Source organism: Cydia pomonella, chromosome 5 (assembly GCF_033807575.1).
Source record: "Cydia pomonella isolate Wapato2018A chromosome 5, ilCydPomo1, whole genome shotgun sequence".
Classification (NCBI taxonomy): domain Eukaryota; kingdom Metazoa; phylum Arthropoda; class Insecta; order Lepidoptera; family Tortricidae; genus Cydia; species Cydia pomonella.
The window spans coordinates 7,009,916-7,024,661 of NC_084707.1; the positions used below are offsets into that span (position 1 = coordinate 7,009,916).

Consider the following 14,746-nt stretch of genomic DNA (forward strand, 5'->3'; position numbering starts at 1 on the left):
TGAAGTCAACGGAGAAATAAAGAGGAGGGTCAAACAAGTGTGTCATTAGAAAAAGGCGCGAATTTCAAATTTTTTATGGCATTTTTGAAGTGATTGAAGTGAAACTTCTTATGCGACTTCCAACAAGGTTGTGTTAAACGTGAAACATACAGTAGTAAAAATTTGTGATGAGTAAATTCGTCGATTAGCTCAGCTGGTTCCATGGTGTAATGGATAATAGATGACCCGGTGAACTTCGTATCACTTACCTCTTAATATGAACCATATGTATTTTAGAGCATTATTTTCATCTCCATATTACGAAATTTCACTTCTTCCGCGCGGAGGGACTCCACTCTTTGGACTCCACGGACAAATTTTTTTATTTTTTTTTATTAGGCACAATAACACAATGCAGGCAAAAAAAACATTGCAAAATAATTCATACATAGGCATCTTATAAACTACCGACATCACGATTACAATTGTACTCAACACAATCATGGAACAATTATCAAGCTAAGTACCAATTTTGACTATAAAATATTCTGTAAATTAATGGTAATAAAAGAATGTTGTAAAACTAATAAGAATACTAGTATTTACTTACAATTGTAGGAAAGCAAAATACTTTTGAACGTAAAGAAACGTTTAAAATATCCAAATCTATATCTGAGTTATTATATAAACGACACATTCTAAGGACACAGGAGGCATTATTGGATACATTGTTATTAGGAACCATAGGCAAGGCAAAAAATTCTAGATTCCGTGTTCTCTTATTGTTGGCTCTAATCTCCTAGTGAGTATTATATTCTATGGCTCTAATTGAAACATAATCCATGAGGTTACTGTCGAGACCACCATGCACATTTTATGAAGTGTAACCACATCTACGACGTTGCGTCAGGATGATAACCATTTGTGCCTAATTTTTTAAAATTTGCCGCTTTTATTTACTGACGGAAATTGTTTGCCAGGCTATATTTTTGTTTTTAATGTAGCTTTTTTTTGACAACTAGTGTATACCCTACTTTTTTGTCGATGGTTGCAATTAAATGCTAACTTCATGTTTCATAGCTACCAACAACAGAGCTAGGATGACATATGAATAACCTCAAATTATTATCCAAAAAACTTTATTCTGTGATATTTAATTTATGATACGTATTTAAAAATGACTATTTTGAATGCGTTTAAAGTAGCAAATGCCTTAAGGAGTGTCAATAAATCAGGAATAGCACAAATTGAGGTAAGAATAATTTTTATGATAATATAAAATATTCATTTCAATATATATTTACGTAATTCACCGATAATAATATAGAAAACTTTATATTTATCTCTCAATAAGCAATTCGTAGCTTGATATGACAGTATTAATGACCTTTTTATGGTTATCTTGTTCTTGGAATAGAAGGCGGAAGAGAATCGATTTCTTACAGGTTCGAATCCATGTGACAGAACTAACAGGATAAAAGCCGGTTCTTATTGGACTTTTACTTCTTATACAAATCTGCAGCAACTGCCATAAAATAATGGTGTACCTTTATTTACTTCGGATGTATTCCTAAGCTTCTCAATCTTATTTCACAGAAGTACTCATCATATGTCAAATATGCAGAACACAAGGCTTTGGAAAAAATCAGGAACATTGGAATCTCTGCCCACATTGACTCTGGCAAAACTACACTCACAGAGAGAATATTGTTCTACACTGGCCGAATAGATGCTATGCATGAGGTAATGGAACCAGTGGTAAAAAAAGAAAGGATCATTTTCCTATAGGAAATTATGTATGATCTTCTCTGGATGTTTCTAGATTTTTCCTCCCTAATCATTGGACTGGTAAAACTTTACTGTAGGTAGCAAGGTATCACATGCCTTGTAGCAGTGTAGAAAATGCTAGGATAAATAATCCATTATATGGAAGCCATGAAAGTGCTTGTAAGTTAAGCTCCATATTACTTAAGATGCTGTTAACTTTAGTTGAAGGTTAATTCAATTTAAATGGTGTGATGTATCTTAACTGACAGGTTTAAACTCTTAACAAAACTTTGAATAAGTTTTAACTTAGTAAATACTTCTAGATTGGGTAAATGGATTGATAAAATTTGTACCCGGAGAAAAGATTGATTAAGTCAATTTCAGATATCATTTCAACAATTCAAAGATGCCTTATGCCTATCTATCACTCTCCTACATTAGTACAACAGTGATAGAGAGAGATGACTAGAATACGCTTCGAAGCGTTAATGATTTGCATGTTGCCTACGCGGCCGCATGTGTTACGAAAAGCGCAAAATTTAGTTGATATCACCTATTTCTGCATTTTCAAGTAACACTAAAGAGCAGCATAATGGCTTCTGAGCCATGGTTTGTACTCGGCAGAAGAGTAATTAATATAAATGTATGGTTGAGGAAATTGATTCTTTACCAATTCGCGGTTCAAGTTGATTGGGTTGTACATATGCTCAGAGAGCGAAACTTTGGTGCCGATGACCGACTTATGATGTCAAGCTAAATATAGAGTGTTGTTATCTAGAAGATACTTAATCAAATAACAACTTATAAAAACATTACTAATTCTGGTGCTGGTGATGTAATTATGATGTTAAGTCGCATATAGGATGTTCTTTTAAACCAACATTGTAACACCTCAATAAAAATGCTTGGTAATTTACACAAAAAATAATGTAAACATTAAAAAACGATATGAGTACCATTTTTTATTGGGTAGTGACTAATTCTAATGTAATGTAATTCTAACAAAAAAATATTAATTAATATAATAAATTAAGAATATATCATCTAGACAACAACACTCTGTATTTAGCTTGACGTCATACGTCTGTCCTCGGCACCAAGTTTTGCTCTCTGCTTATGCTAAATGCTGTCTAATGTAAAGTAAACCGCTAAAACTACCTTTCTTCTTACTATAGTTTTGTAATCTGACAAAGACAAGGTTAAAGAAAATAACATTTGTTACAGGTAAAAGGCAAAGACAATGTAGGTGCAGTCATGGACTCCATGGAACTTGAACGGCAAAGAGGCATCACTATCCAATCAGCAGCCACATACACAATTTGGAAGGACCACAATATCAACATTATAGACACACCGGGGCATGTAGATTTCACAGTTGAGGTGGAAAGAGCATTGAGAGTGTTGGACGGAGCTATATTGGTGTTGTGCGCTGTGGGCGGAGTGCAGAGTCAAACACTGACAGTCAATAGGCAGATGAAAAGATACAATGTACCATGCTTAGCGTTCATTAATAAGCTGGATAGATTAGGGGCCAATCCAGAGAGGTATGTTGCTATAGTTAAATTAAATTGGTAGAAATATTTATTCTATTTCTTTGTGAAAAGAGATCAAACTTCTTAAACCAAAATTTTTGTCTACCAATGCTTTGCTAGTTTTATCCCTCGGGAGATCTTTCTCAGTACACAGTTTGGGTGACCTAACCCCATCCCCAATACACCCAGCTCTTGCTCCACAGAATGGTGCCAAGTAAATTTAAGGGGACCATGTTTGCCGGGCACCTTACAGGTCAGGGTCTGGATAGGTGGGTGACAGGCTTCCTGAGGATATGCCCAATCCAATGCCATTTGCGCGTTTGGATCTCCTCCATAAGTGAGCATTTGTGATCCAGTTAGGCCAAAAGATACATAGAATCCATGCATCTATCCACATATATTATTGCATTTGGATATTAAGACTGTAGATATAGATATTCTTATATGTATTTTTGCTGTGTATATTAGTAATGTGTATTATTCCAGGGTACTAAAACAAATGAGGTCAAAACTAAACCACAACGCAGCATTCCTCCACCTACCGATCGGCCTCGAGAAAGAGTGCCAAGGGATTCTAGATCTTATTGAAGAGAAAGCGATGTACTTTGAAGGTGATTATGGCGAGAAGGTGCGGTTGGATGAGATTCCACAAGATAGGAGGGCGGAAGTGCAGGAGAGAAGACATGAGTTGATTGAGCATTTGTCTAATGTTGATGAAAGTTTGGGTAAGTTACTTTCAGCTTTCACCACAAAGAAGAAAAATGTTAAAAATGTTTATTTTTAATTTCATCTATTCATTGATGAAAAGTTTATTGTTCAAAAGTAAAACCAAAACGAAGGACTTCATGCCATAGGGCAGTCAGTAGCGGCTGCCGTTATCGGATCGGAAATTATGAAAACGATCTAAGGGTGATAAAGATCAGACTGTTTTTGACAACTTATAGCACCATCTACTTTTTAATTTCAATTTGCGTCCACAATATTTTGCTCTTCTTTACGCGTCTTAGTGTATTAGTTAAGCAAGGCAAGCTATTAGAGCTACAAGGCATAAGAGATCAGTCTCTGCCATTTTTAGTTAGGCAACTAGGAAGGAAGACACAAACTACGAATAATAGTAGGATTAAATACAGGACATTAGTGACATAACACACTAAACAAACCCTACATAATATGGGTAAAACGGAAGAAGAGGAAACAGCGAAACATATTCTCCTAGACTGTAAACAGGTAGAAGTATACAGGGACAAATACCGGTCTAGGTTACAGTCTAGGAGAATATGTTATGCACGTGCACACTAAAGGAGGCAGTTAGCAACATGAAGACACTGTTAGGTTTCATGGAGGAGCTGGGGCGGCTAGAGTAGTGATACCTTGTTTTCACGCAAAATAGGCCCAATGGTTGTCCATTTGCGGAAAATGCCCAGCATAACTAACTAGGCAACCAGGAATTTGACACGGAAATACCACAATGATATTATGTAGATTCATAACAATAAAAATAAATAAATATTATAGGACATTATTGCACAAATTGACTAAGTGCCACCGTAAGCTCATTAAGGCGTGTGTTGTGGGTACTTAGACAACGATATAATGCCCTTCCCAGGATTTGAACCCGCGACCATCGGCTTCTTAGGCAGGGTCACTACCCACTAGGCCAGACGGTCGTTAACAACTCAATACTTTCATTTCAGGTGAACTGTTCCTCGAAGAAAAAACCCCAACCATCTCCGACATCAAAGGCGCTGTACGCCGCTCAGCACTCAAACGTACCTTCACCCCCGTACTGCTCGGCACAGCTCTCAAAAATAAAGGGGTCCAACCTCTGTTGGATGCCGTTTTGGAATACCTACCCCACCCAGGTTAGCTATAGGCCCAAGGCTTGGACACCGATTAAATTTCCAAACCGTTCTTGGCGCAAAACCATTTAAATTCGGTTTCGTCCGTAAAACCGTTATTTTTAAACCGGCTTTTAGGCGAACATTTCCATAAAGTTTTTGTCAGATTAACGTGCTTAGAACAATAAAAATCGGTTTTTTCCTATGTGAGTGTCTTTGTTTACGCGGCATACCACCAGGCCGGGCGGCCGTCTCGTAATGTAACTTCAAGATTATTATAATGTAATGTTTACCCAGATATCTATTTACTGTTGTATTTTTTAAACGCTGCTATTTTCTGTTTTATTGACTTTTAAAAGAACCCTCCAGGCTTACAATATAATTAAATTTTGAATTTCAGGAGAAGTAGAAAACACAGCTATGTTAAATGAGAAGAAAGGAGAGGAAGGAGAAACGATAGTGTTAGATCCAGCAAGGAATGGAGACAAACCGTTCGTGGGCTTGGCTTTCAAGCTGGAAGTGAGCAAGTTTGGTCAGCTGACGTATTTGAGGTGTTACCAGGGGATGTTGAAGAGAGGAGACAATATATTCAATGCGAGGACTGGGAAGAAGGTAACTAGTATTTTTGTTTATACTACGTCGGTGGCAAACAAGCATACGGCCCGCCTGATGGTAAGCAGTTGTCATAGCCTATGGACGCCTGCAAATCCGGAGGTGTTACATGCGCGTTGCCGACCCTAACACCCCGCATCCTCGTTGAGCTTTACTGTACAATTGGCTGATTTACTTAGTGTCTAATTGCATTCTCTATTAGTCCAACATAGTGCTAAATAGAGACACAGGCACAATAGTAGGACCTACATTGTGTCACAAGGGAGCAAAATGACATATTCATTGCGAGGGCGTACATTGAATCCTGAACGAAGCGAAGGATTAAAGTGTTAATAATTTTGCTACCATGTGGCACATACCGACTGTTTTAACATCACCTATGAGGGAATCATTTTATTGTTAATTTTCATTATGCAAAACAAAAATAGCAGGGAAGAAAAAGCCCTTTTTCGAATAGGTGATGTGAAAATGTTTATGAATGTTATTTTATTTACTTGTACAGTCACCATCAGATATATCGGCCGTGGTTCGTAAAAATAACCGAACACGGACTAACGCCTTGACAATAGAGGTGTGTTCAGATATTTGTGAGCACCTTGGCCGCTTCGATATATATGATGGTGACTACATATATTGCTGATTGATGACTTGTTTTTTTTTCAGGTTAAAATCTCCCGATTAGTCCGAATGCACTCGAGCAACATGGAGGAAGTGAATGAGGTAACTTTAGTTCTATTCTGTTAGTAAATTATGTAGTTGAAGTAAATAATTAGTAGAATCTTGAAAATTCCATCATGCGCAAGTTTGCTTGTTTGCCACCGTCATGGTATGAAAAAAAAATCATTTTTTTTAATGTAAAAATTAAAAGTGATTAGTAACGTACAGTCAAGTTATTAAATATCGACACGGATAAAGTGCCAAAAATATGTACACACTACTTTAATGTGTAAGCAGTAAGGTCGTGTATACATATTTTTTTGTACTTTGTCCGTGTCGATATTTATTACCTTGCCTGTACCTAAGCACCTACCCATATTGAATTCATAATTAATGGGGTTGACATCGTCACCAGGTGTTGATTTTTAATTCTTGTAACGTTTAAAAAAAAATGTAAAATGTATCGAATTTCAGGTGTCAGAATTTCTTATATGCATAGTACATATATTTTTAAATTTAATTATTTGTATCTTAATGTAAAATTTTTAATACAGGTATTCGCCGGGGACATATTCGCACTTTTTGGCGTAGACTGCGCATCAGGAGACACATTCGTCAATGACGGACGGCTGAACCTCGCTATGGAGTCTATTGTCGTACCAGATCCTGTGGTTTCTATGGCCATCAAACCAAAGAACAACAAGGATAGAGATAACTTCTCCAAAGCTGTCGCTAGGTGAGTTAGAGAGAGATAGAACATTTGTCAACGAAGGACGGTGAACCTCGCTATGGAGTCTATCGTCGTACCAGATCCTGTGGTTTCTATGCATATCAAATCAAAGAAAAACAAGGATAGCTTCTCCTAGATAGCTATAACTTCTCCAAAGCTGCCGCTACGTGAGTTAGAGAGAGATAGAACATTCGTCAACGACGGACGACTGAATCTCTCTATGGAGTCTATCTTCGTACTAGATCCTGTGGTTTATATGGCCATCAAAGCAAAGAACAACATGGATATAGATAACTTCTCTAAAGCTGTCGCGTAAGTCTGTCTATCTACATAGCAGACGGAGCAAATTGCATCTGATTATTTTGACGAGAAAGAGAGAGAGGCGACAGCAAAATATAATGAAAGAAAATAAAGGGGAGAGATAATTAACACATGTGTGGTGGGTGGTTTGAAATTGTGATACCTATCCCAAACATTTTCATAGACTTTTCGTCGAGTATAGTAACATTTTGCTGGGACACCAGTTATCCGCGACGTGGTCGTGACCAGTGAAACCTGCGTAGAAACTTCGGAAATAAAGTAACAAAATAAATTCGCGATGCACCAGGTTTTAAATATGTTTTTAAAAAAATCCTCCACTTATCCATTTGTTTTATCCTTCCGTTGTATGATCTACTATTTTTATACCTTTGTGAAATATATAATTATTAAACAGGTTCACCAAAGAAGACCCGACATTCCAGTTCCGCTACGACAGCGACAACAAGGAAACCATCGTGTCCGGAATGGGCGAGCTGCATTTAGAAATATACGCGCAAAGAATGGAGAGAGAGTACAACTGCCCGGTGGAACTTGGGAAACCTAAGGTTGCCTTCAGGTAGGTTTTCGTAATGCTAAAGCCACGTAACAAACGCTAGAGCGTGACGCTTGCGGCGTCAAGCGTCAAAAACAAATGAATGTTATCTTGTGACGACCGCGAAGCGGCGCTGCAAATTGTAGCGATAGTTGCTACGAGCGTGTTTAAAAACGGTGAAATAGTTTACTGTCAACGTCAAGTGTCAAAAACAAACGAATGAGATCTTGTGACGGCCACGAAGCCGCGCTGCAAATGGTAGCGATATTTAGTCGCTTTTGAGTGTTGAGGTTTCAGGCAATATGACGAATGTAATAAAAAACAAAATATCTTAAGAAGTCAATACTTGTCTTGAGACCGAATGGAAGTAGGTAACTGACCATTTTTTGTCTCATTTACAGAGAAACGATGATGTCCCCGTGCACATTCGACTACCTACACAAGAAGCAGTCGGGAGGCGCCGGTCAATTTGCTCGTGTTTGTGGCATAATGGAACCGCTGCCACCGCACCAGAATACTAGTAAGTTTCATTTTTTAAATAAACTAAAATGCGATGTTATCGGGTGCACTTCTTTGTGTTCAGTTTTACTTGTATCAAGGATTTTAAGACATGTTATCTACTTAAACTGGCCAAGGTGCCAAAGCGCAAGTGGCAGACTTGAATGATTTTAAGAGAATAAGTTTCTTCATAAATATTGTAGTCGCAATGACACATGAGATACACGCCGCTATACGCTTTGTGACAACTAGATTATTAAACATATCTTCTTATCTCTCTTATCCATAATGTATTTCACCTATAAATGTTGCACTGCAAATGAATAAATTGATTGTCCTCTTTTAAATGCAATTCCTAAAGTTTCTAGTAGGGATGTTACGAATATTCGCATTCGTATATAAGATATATTCGCATTATTTTAAACATTGGCTTCAACATTCGCATTGCGCAATGCGAATGTGCGAAGGTCGTGTCGTGTTTTGCCCGCGACGATCGCTCATGTCGACTTGCATATGGGCAGTGCGCGCAAACTGTTTTCAAGTAATGCATTTAGACTAGTAGATAGCATTTTTCTAAACTTTATAACATCCCGTACTAAGGTAACATATGTTTTATGTACTTTTTTTTCTTTATAATTAGTGTGTCTTTTTAGTACTCCGTTTAGTCTAATTAGCAGTCTGTGTAATATTGTCCCCAAATATTTATAAATGTTTTTATAGTAATGAAAATAACAACTACATATGTATTCGCATTGGGACATTCGCATCCCGGACATTCGGATTCGCATTCGCGAATGTGAAAAATGTGACATTCGTGACATCCCTGGTCTCTAGATCAAATCGAGCCTCCTAAAACCAAGTTTAACCATTGCAGTGCTCGAGTTCGTGGACGAGACCGTAGGCACCAACATACCCAAGCCGTTTGTGCCAGGCGTCGAGCGCGGCTTCATCGACACGTGCCAAAAGGGCTACCTGTCTGGTCATAAGATATCTGGCGTCAAATTCCGTCTTCAAGATGGCGCCCATCATATTGTGGATTCTAGCGAGCTGGCGTTCTTCTTGGCGGCTAAAGGAGCAGTCAAAGATGGTGAGTTGCTTCCAAAGTTAGGCTGCTAAAACACTGTTTTAGGCAATGATATTCTACCTAGTCGTTAGTAATTTTAATTACTTTTAGTTTGTGGTTGATAAAGGATCAGTTTGGTTCCCTACTTTAACGTAAACGGGAAAAAAGTGATAATTAAATACACCGCACATAATAATGTTTTTCGTCACACTTGCTCGTAAAAGGTTATAACACGTAGGCCATGCGGCCCGCAAATCTCAAATTACCTAGGGCTGTAATTAAAATTAAAATTCGTTTATTTCGAGTAACATAATGACTCATACATATTAATTTGGAACACTAGACTTAAACACTATACTACAAATACGAGTACACATGCATTAATACCTACAATAATGTAATGTACGTACGAAATTAGGCAGAAGTTTTATTTCCCTTTCATTCTCACAAGTGTGATGAAAGTGTCACATTGTGTTTGCCACGGGGTGTACAGGAATTAGGCTTTTAGGGCTTCAATACACACTCGTTCTTGATTTCTTGTTTATCCTCCTTAATACACAATGTACTATTTAATATACTTTATTATATAAGATAATATTACGACCGGTCTTGCCTAGTGGGTAGTGACCCTGCCTATGAAGCCGATGGTCCTGGGCTCGAATCCCGGTAAGGGCATTTAGCTGTGTGATGAGCACAGAAATTTGTTCCTGAGTCATGGATGTTTTCTATGTATTTAATATTTGTATATTATATCTATCATTGTCTGAGGACGCACAACAGAAGCCTTCTTGGCTTACCGTGGGACTTGTCAATTTGTTTAAGAATTTCCCTATAATATTTATTTATTTAATATACTTTATCCAAAATGTTTTTTTTTTTTTGTATCTGTTCACTACAAACTAGAGGTACATTTTATTTTTCGTAACAGAAACTGACGATATAAGCTAACTAATACGGTAGTTGCAACCTTACTCTTAGAAAATAAGGTTGAAAATCAAATGTATCCATAAAAATCTGCACAAATGCATAATCTCTTTGTGACATAATACTACATACCTGTTCGAACAATAGATCCCGACGTCCAGTTCCTTTTCAAAGGGCTCAGCCGCCCTTCGTTATATTTCCACGTTCAGCCAATAGGTGGCGACACGAGTGCAATTGTCGCGATTTACAGTAGAATTTTGCGATCGCTAGAACTTAAAATCGTATTTTAAACAAAATTCTTTCTTTTATTATGTTATTTTGTACATCAGTAAATAAATCAGTAAATTTTCTATCAGGTGCACACTTTAAAGAAAATGTAATACTTTAAATTGTGTCTTAATTTTCAACTTGAACATCAGATGTCCTGCATCACGCTGTTGAAGTTTTTAACGGTCGTCACTATATATAGAAATCGATCGCCCTATTATCCGAGAGTCCGTGTCTACAGAGTGGAGCAGTGTATGTGGTTAGGAGCTGCCCTAATTCCTACCCCACGGCGGTCGAGACTTATGTTGGGTGGTCATTTGTCTCCTGCCTCAAGGCGTGAAGTTGCCTAATCATAGAAGTCTGTCTGCTGAGGCCTTTACGGTTGAAGCTACATAGAAGCCTTGGGCCCCTAGAGGCCTGACAAGTCCAGGCTGTGCCTGGTAAGAAGCTACAACCCCGTTGCGGGGAACAAGACGGTATCGGTTTCTAAAAATCGACACACACCACTGTTGTAGACAATTTGACTCTTTTGTTTTTTGAGTATTTATAAATATTTATATATTATGTACATTGTTGCCTGTACTCACAATAGAAGCCTTATTGAGCTTACTGTGGGACTTATTCAATTTGGGTAATAAATAAAATAAAAATAAAGAAATAAATATTATAGGGATATTTTTACACAAACTGACTAAGTCCCACAGTAATAATAATAATATAATAATAATAATAATAACCCCATGGACCCGAGTGTTCCCGAGAGTCGGTCAGGGTCTCCGTCTCCGGCGTGTCTTCGTCGGTCGGAGTGGACCCCAAGGGGACCCGCAGGACTCTCAGCTCTGGCTTGCCTTCATTGGCCGTCCAGAGAGGAATCGTTAGAGCTATATGCTCCGGGGGTGGAAGTGAAAGATGCATAAGACGCGAGTTGGCACAGTGGCTGTTATCAGCCACTGGGTAGAAAGCGGCGCACACCTCTCGACACCCCTGAGCCGCTCACACCGGTGTTGCTCCTGGTCGTCTTTACGACGGCAGTTTCAGGGGCCCATCTAGTGGGCGGCAAGTCACCGCCTGCCTCGATAACGTGTTTAAGCATTGTTATGGCAGGTGTCCGGATCTCTTAACAATAGCCCAATCTTTTGACCAGCCAAAGTTCAATACCATAACCGGCCCTCTTCTCCACTTTATTTACAATAGCCCCTACACCAGCTGGGACCGATTTACGGGTATCTATTTGTGCCCGTGAATGGGTTCTAGCTGGTGTATTACATAACATCAAATTTGTCTAAAAGGGCCTCTGCGCTGTTGGCTTCGGCCCCACGCATGCCTCCCAAAGGTCCGGGACCCCATGGTCCCGAGATATGGAAAGACATACAAATAATAATAATAATATTATAAGACATTATTACACAAATAGACTAAGTCCCACAGTAAGCTCAATAAGGCTTGCGTTGAGGGTACTTAGACAACGATATATATAATATATAAATATTTATAAATACTTAAATACATAGAAAACACCCATGACTCAGGAACAAATATCCATGCTCATCACACAAATACATGCCCTTACCAGGATTTGAACCCGGGACCATCAGCTTCGTAGGCAGGGTCACTACCCACTAGGCCAAACCGGTCGTCAAAATGTCTTATAATATTTGTTTATTATTATTTATTTATTTATATTTCTATTATTTGTTCATGTAGTCACTTAACCTTATAAAACAAAGTCCCTCGCTGTGTCTGTCTGTTCGCGATAAACTCAAAAACTACTGAACGGATTTTCATGCGGTTTTCAGCTATCAATAGAGTGATTGTTGAGGAAAGTTTAGGTGTATAATTTATTAAGGTTTTGTGTAATCCGTGCGAAGATGGGGCGGGTCGTTAGTAAGTAGATAATTCACGTGATGGTCAATCCACTGTACAGATGATACTTGTATATTTCGCAATATTAATATATTGCCATGTAATTAGTATAATGTACTCTATATAATAAATATAATAATTCAGTCTATATACGTCCCACTGCTGGGCACAGGCCTACTCTCATGTGCGAGAGGACTCGGGCTATAGTCCCCACGCTAGCCCAATGCGGATTGGGGACGTCACATACACCTTTGAATGTCTTCGCAGATCTATGCAGGTTTCCTCACGATGTACTCTATGTGTGTAATTAATGTGAAGCTACTCAAATAAGTATAATTTGTTTTGACTTTAGCGCAACAGCACTTTAGTATTATTGTCATTAATTATTATGGACACAATTAAAGTAACGCTTGATTCAGTAAATTGTTAATTATGGTATATCTGTCGTAGGCCAATCTTATTTACAAAGCCCAATAGAAAAGTACAATATATCGTGATGACAGAGCACAAAAAAGAGACGTGATCATTTTCGTATATTTTTTAAGTTTCGATTATGGTAATCTATAAATGGTTGTGACTTGTCTAGGCCATTTATCGATTTTGATCAAAAATTGTAATAGAAATAGTGTATCTTACAATATAGAAGACGTGAATTTATTATTTCACGTCTTCGTATACATATTTTATTTATTTAGTTTTTGTTGAATTACTAGTACTTAATTGATACGCAACTCATAAAAATCTGTTTTTTTTTTCAAAGATATTTTGTATTGTTTCGTAATTAATTACGTAACAAGCTATCACAAAACTACCTGACAATAATTAAATAAAGGGCCCTTTTTGTGCTATTGTTGTTGCTGTTGGTTGCTTAATAACAATGATGACTTACTTAATGCGGTATTATCTCAATCTTGTTAAAGAATTAAACCATTGCTTACTTTTTTATTTCTTTAACACTTTTATTCTAATCAATAAATTTTATTATTTTCCCAGTATTCGAAGAAGGCGCCTGGCAGATCCTCGAGCCCATCATGTACGTGGAAGTGACCATGCCCGAAGAGTTCCACGGGACAGTCATCGGCCAGCTGAACAAGCGAGGCGGCATTATTACTGGCAACGAGGGAGCGGAAGGGTGGACCACGGTGTATGCTGAGGTTCCGTTGAATAACATGTTTGGATACGCCGGAGAACTCAGGTATAATGCAACTTCAAAAGATGAACAGCTGCCAGATCCCTGATTCAATATTAAGGGGGCTGAAGAAGGCTCCCGGTAGATCCTAGAAGCTATCATGTACGTGGAAGCAAAGAGAATTAAAATCTGAAATAGAGGTGGATTGTCAAAGAAAATTTTGTAGCCACAGTAAATTTACTGCCATCTTTCGACAAATGATTAAAACTTTTAGAACGCCATTTGATCGCCGGGCATCGGCTAAAGGCTGTTCGGCCATTGCCCGAAACGATACCGCCATACCTTTGGTCTTTGATCTATTAGATGGCGCCACTTTATATTTAACAAATTTAAATAATAAGGATCAAAGTCATATGGCGTTTTAAAGTTTTAATCGTGTGTCGAAAGATGGCAGTAGATTTACTGTAGCTACATAATCTTCTTTGACAATCTACCTCTATTTCAAATTATCTTTGCTACTGGTTCCTACCCTAATTTTTTTTTTCAGATCAATGACACAAGGCAAAGGCGAGTTCAGCATGGAATACAGCCGCTACTCCCCCTGCCTCCCCGACGTACAAGAACAACTCATCAGGAAATACCAGGAGGAAATGGGCATAGTCCCCGATAAAAAGAAAAACAAAAACTAACCGCCTTTAGAATTATTTACCAGGTCATTTTTGTAAGCAATAAATGTTTATTTATTAATTTATTACTTGTTTTTATTACCCTTTACTACGCAATATAGAAACAACATAATTTAAGACTCACTCAACTCACTACCTTGCCTAGGTACTTTCTGCGCCCCGGGGAAGCGTCGTGGTAGAATGTTCGCGATCCCAGAGACGCCCTATACATTTGCTACTAAACACAAGTTCTATCTCGTATATACAGGGTGATTCAGGAGACGTGAGCAGGATCAAGCTTGAGCATTCAGTAAGTTATAAGCAACTGTTTCGTAACAGTATTTGTGAGATTTGATTAACGTACTTTTA

General features: G+C 38.0%; 1 protein-coding gene across 1 annotated transcript; it reads left to right on the forward strand.

Annotated features, from left to right (window-relative positions):
- Positions 1-1,049: 1,049 nt before the first annotated feature.
- LOC133517585 (elongation factor G, mitochondrial) lies at positions 1,050-14,463 on the forward strand. The gene is made up of 13 exons (XM_061850911.1): positions 1,050-1,231; positions 1,576-1,722; positions 2,971-3,290; positions 3,765-4,003; positions 4,973-5,140; positions 5,517-5,728; positions 6,392-6,448; positions 6,940-7,121; positions 7,831-7,992; positions 8,370-8,488; positions 9,341-9,553; positions 13,577-13,778; positions 14,260-14,463. The coding sequence occupies exons 1-13, from the start codon at positions 1,157-1,159 to the stop codon at positions 14,399-14,401; spliced, it is 2,238 nt and encodes a 745-aa protein (XP_061706895.1). The 5' UTR covers positions 1,050-1,156; the 3' UTR covers positions 14,402-14,463.
- Positions 14,464-14,746: the final 283 nt, after the last annotated feature.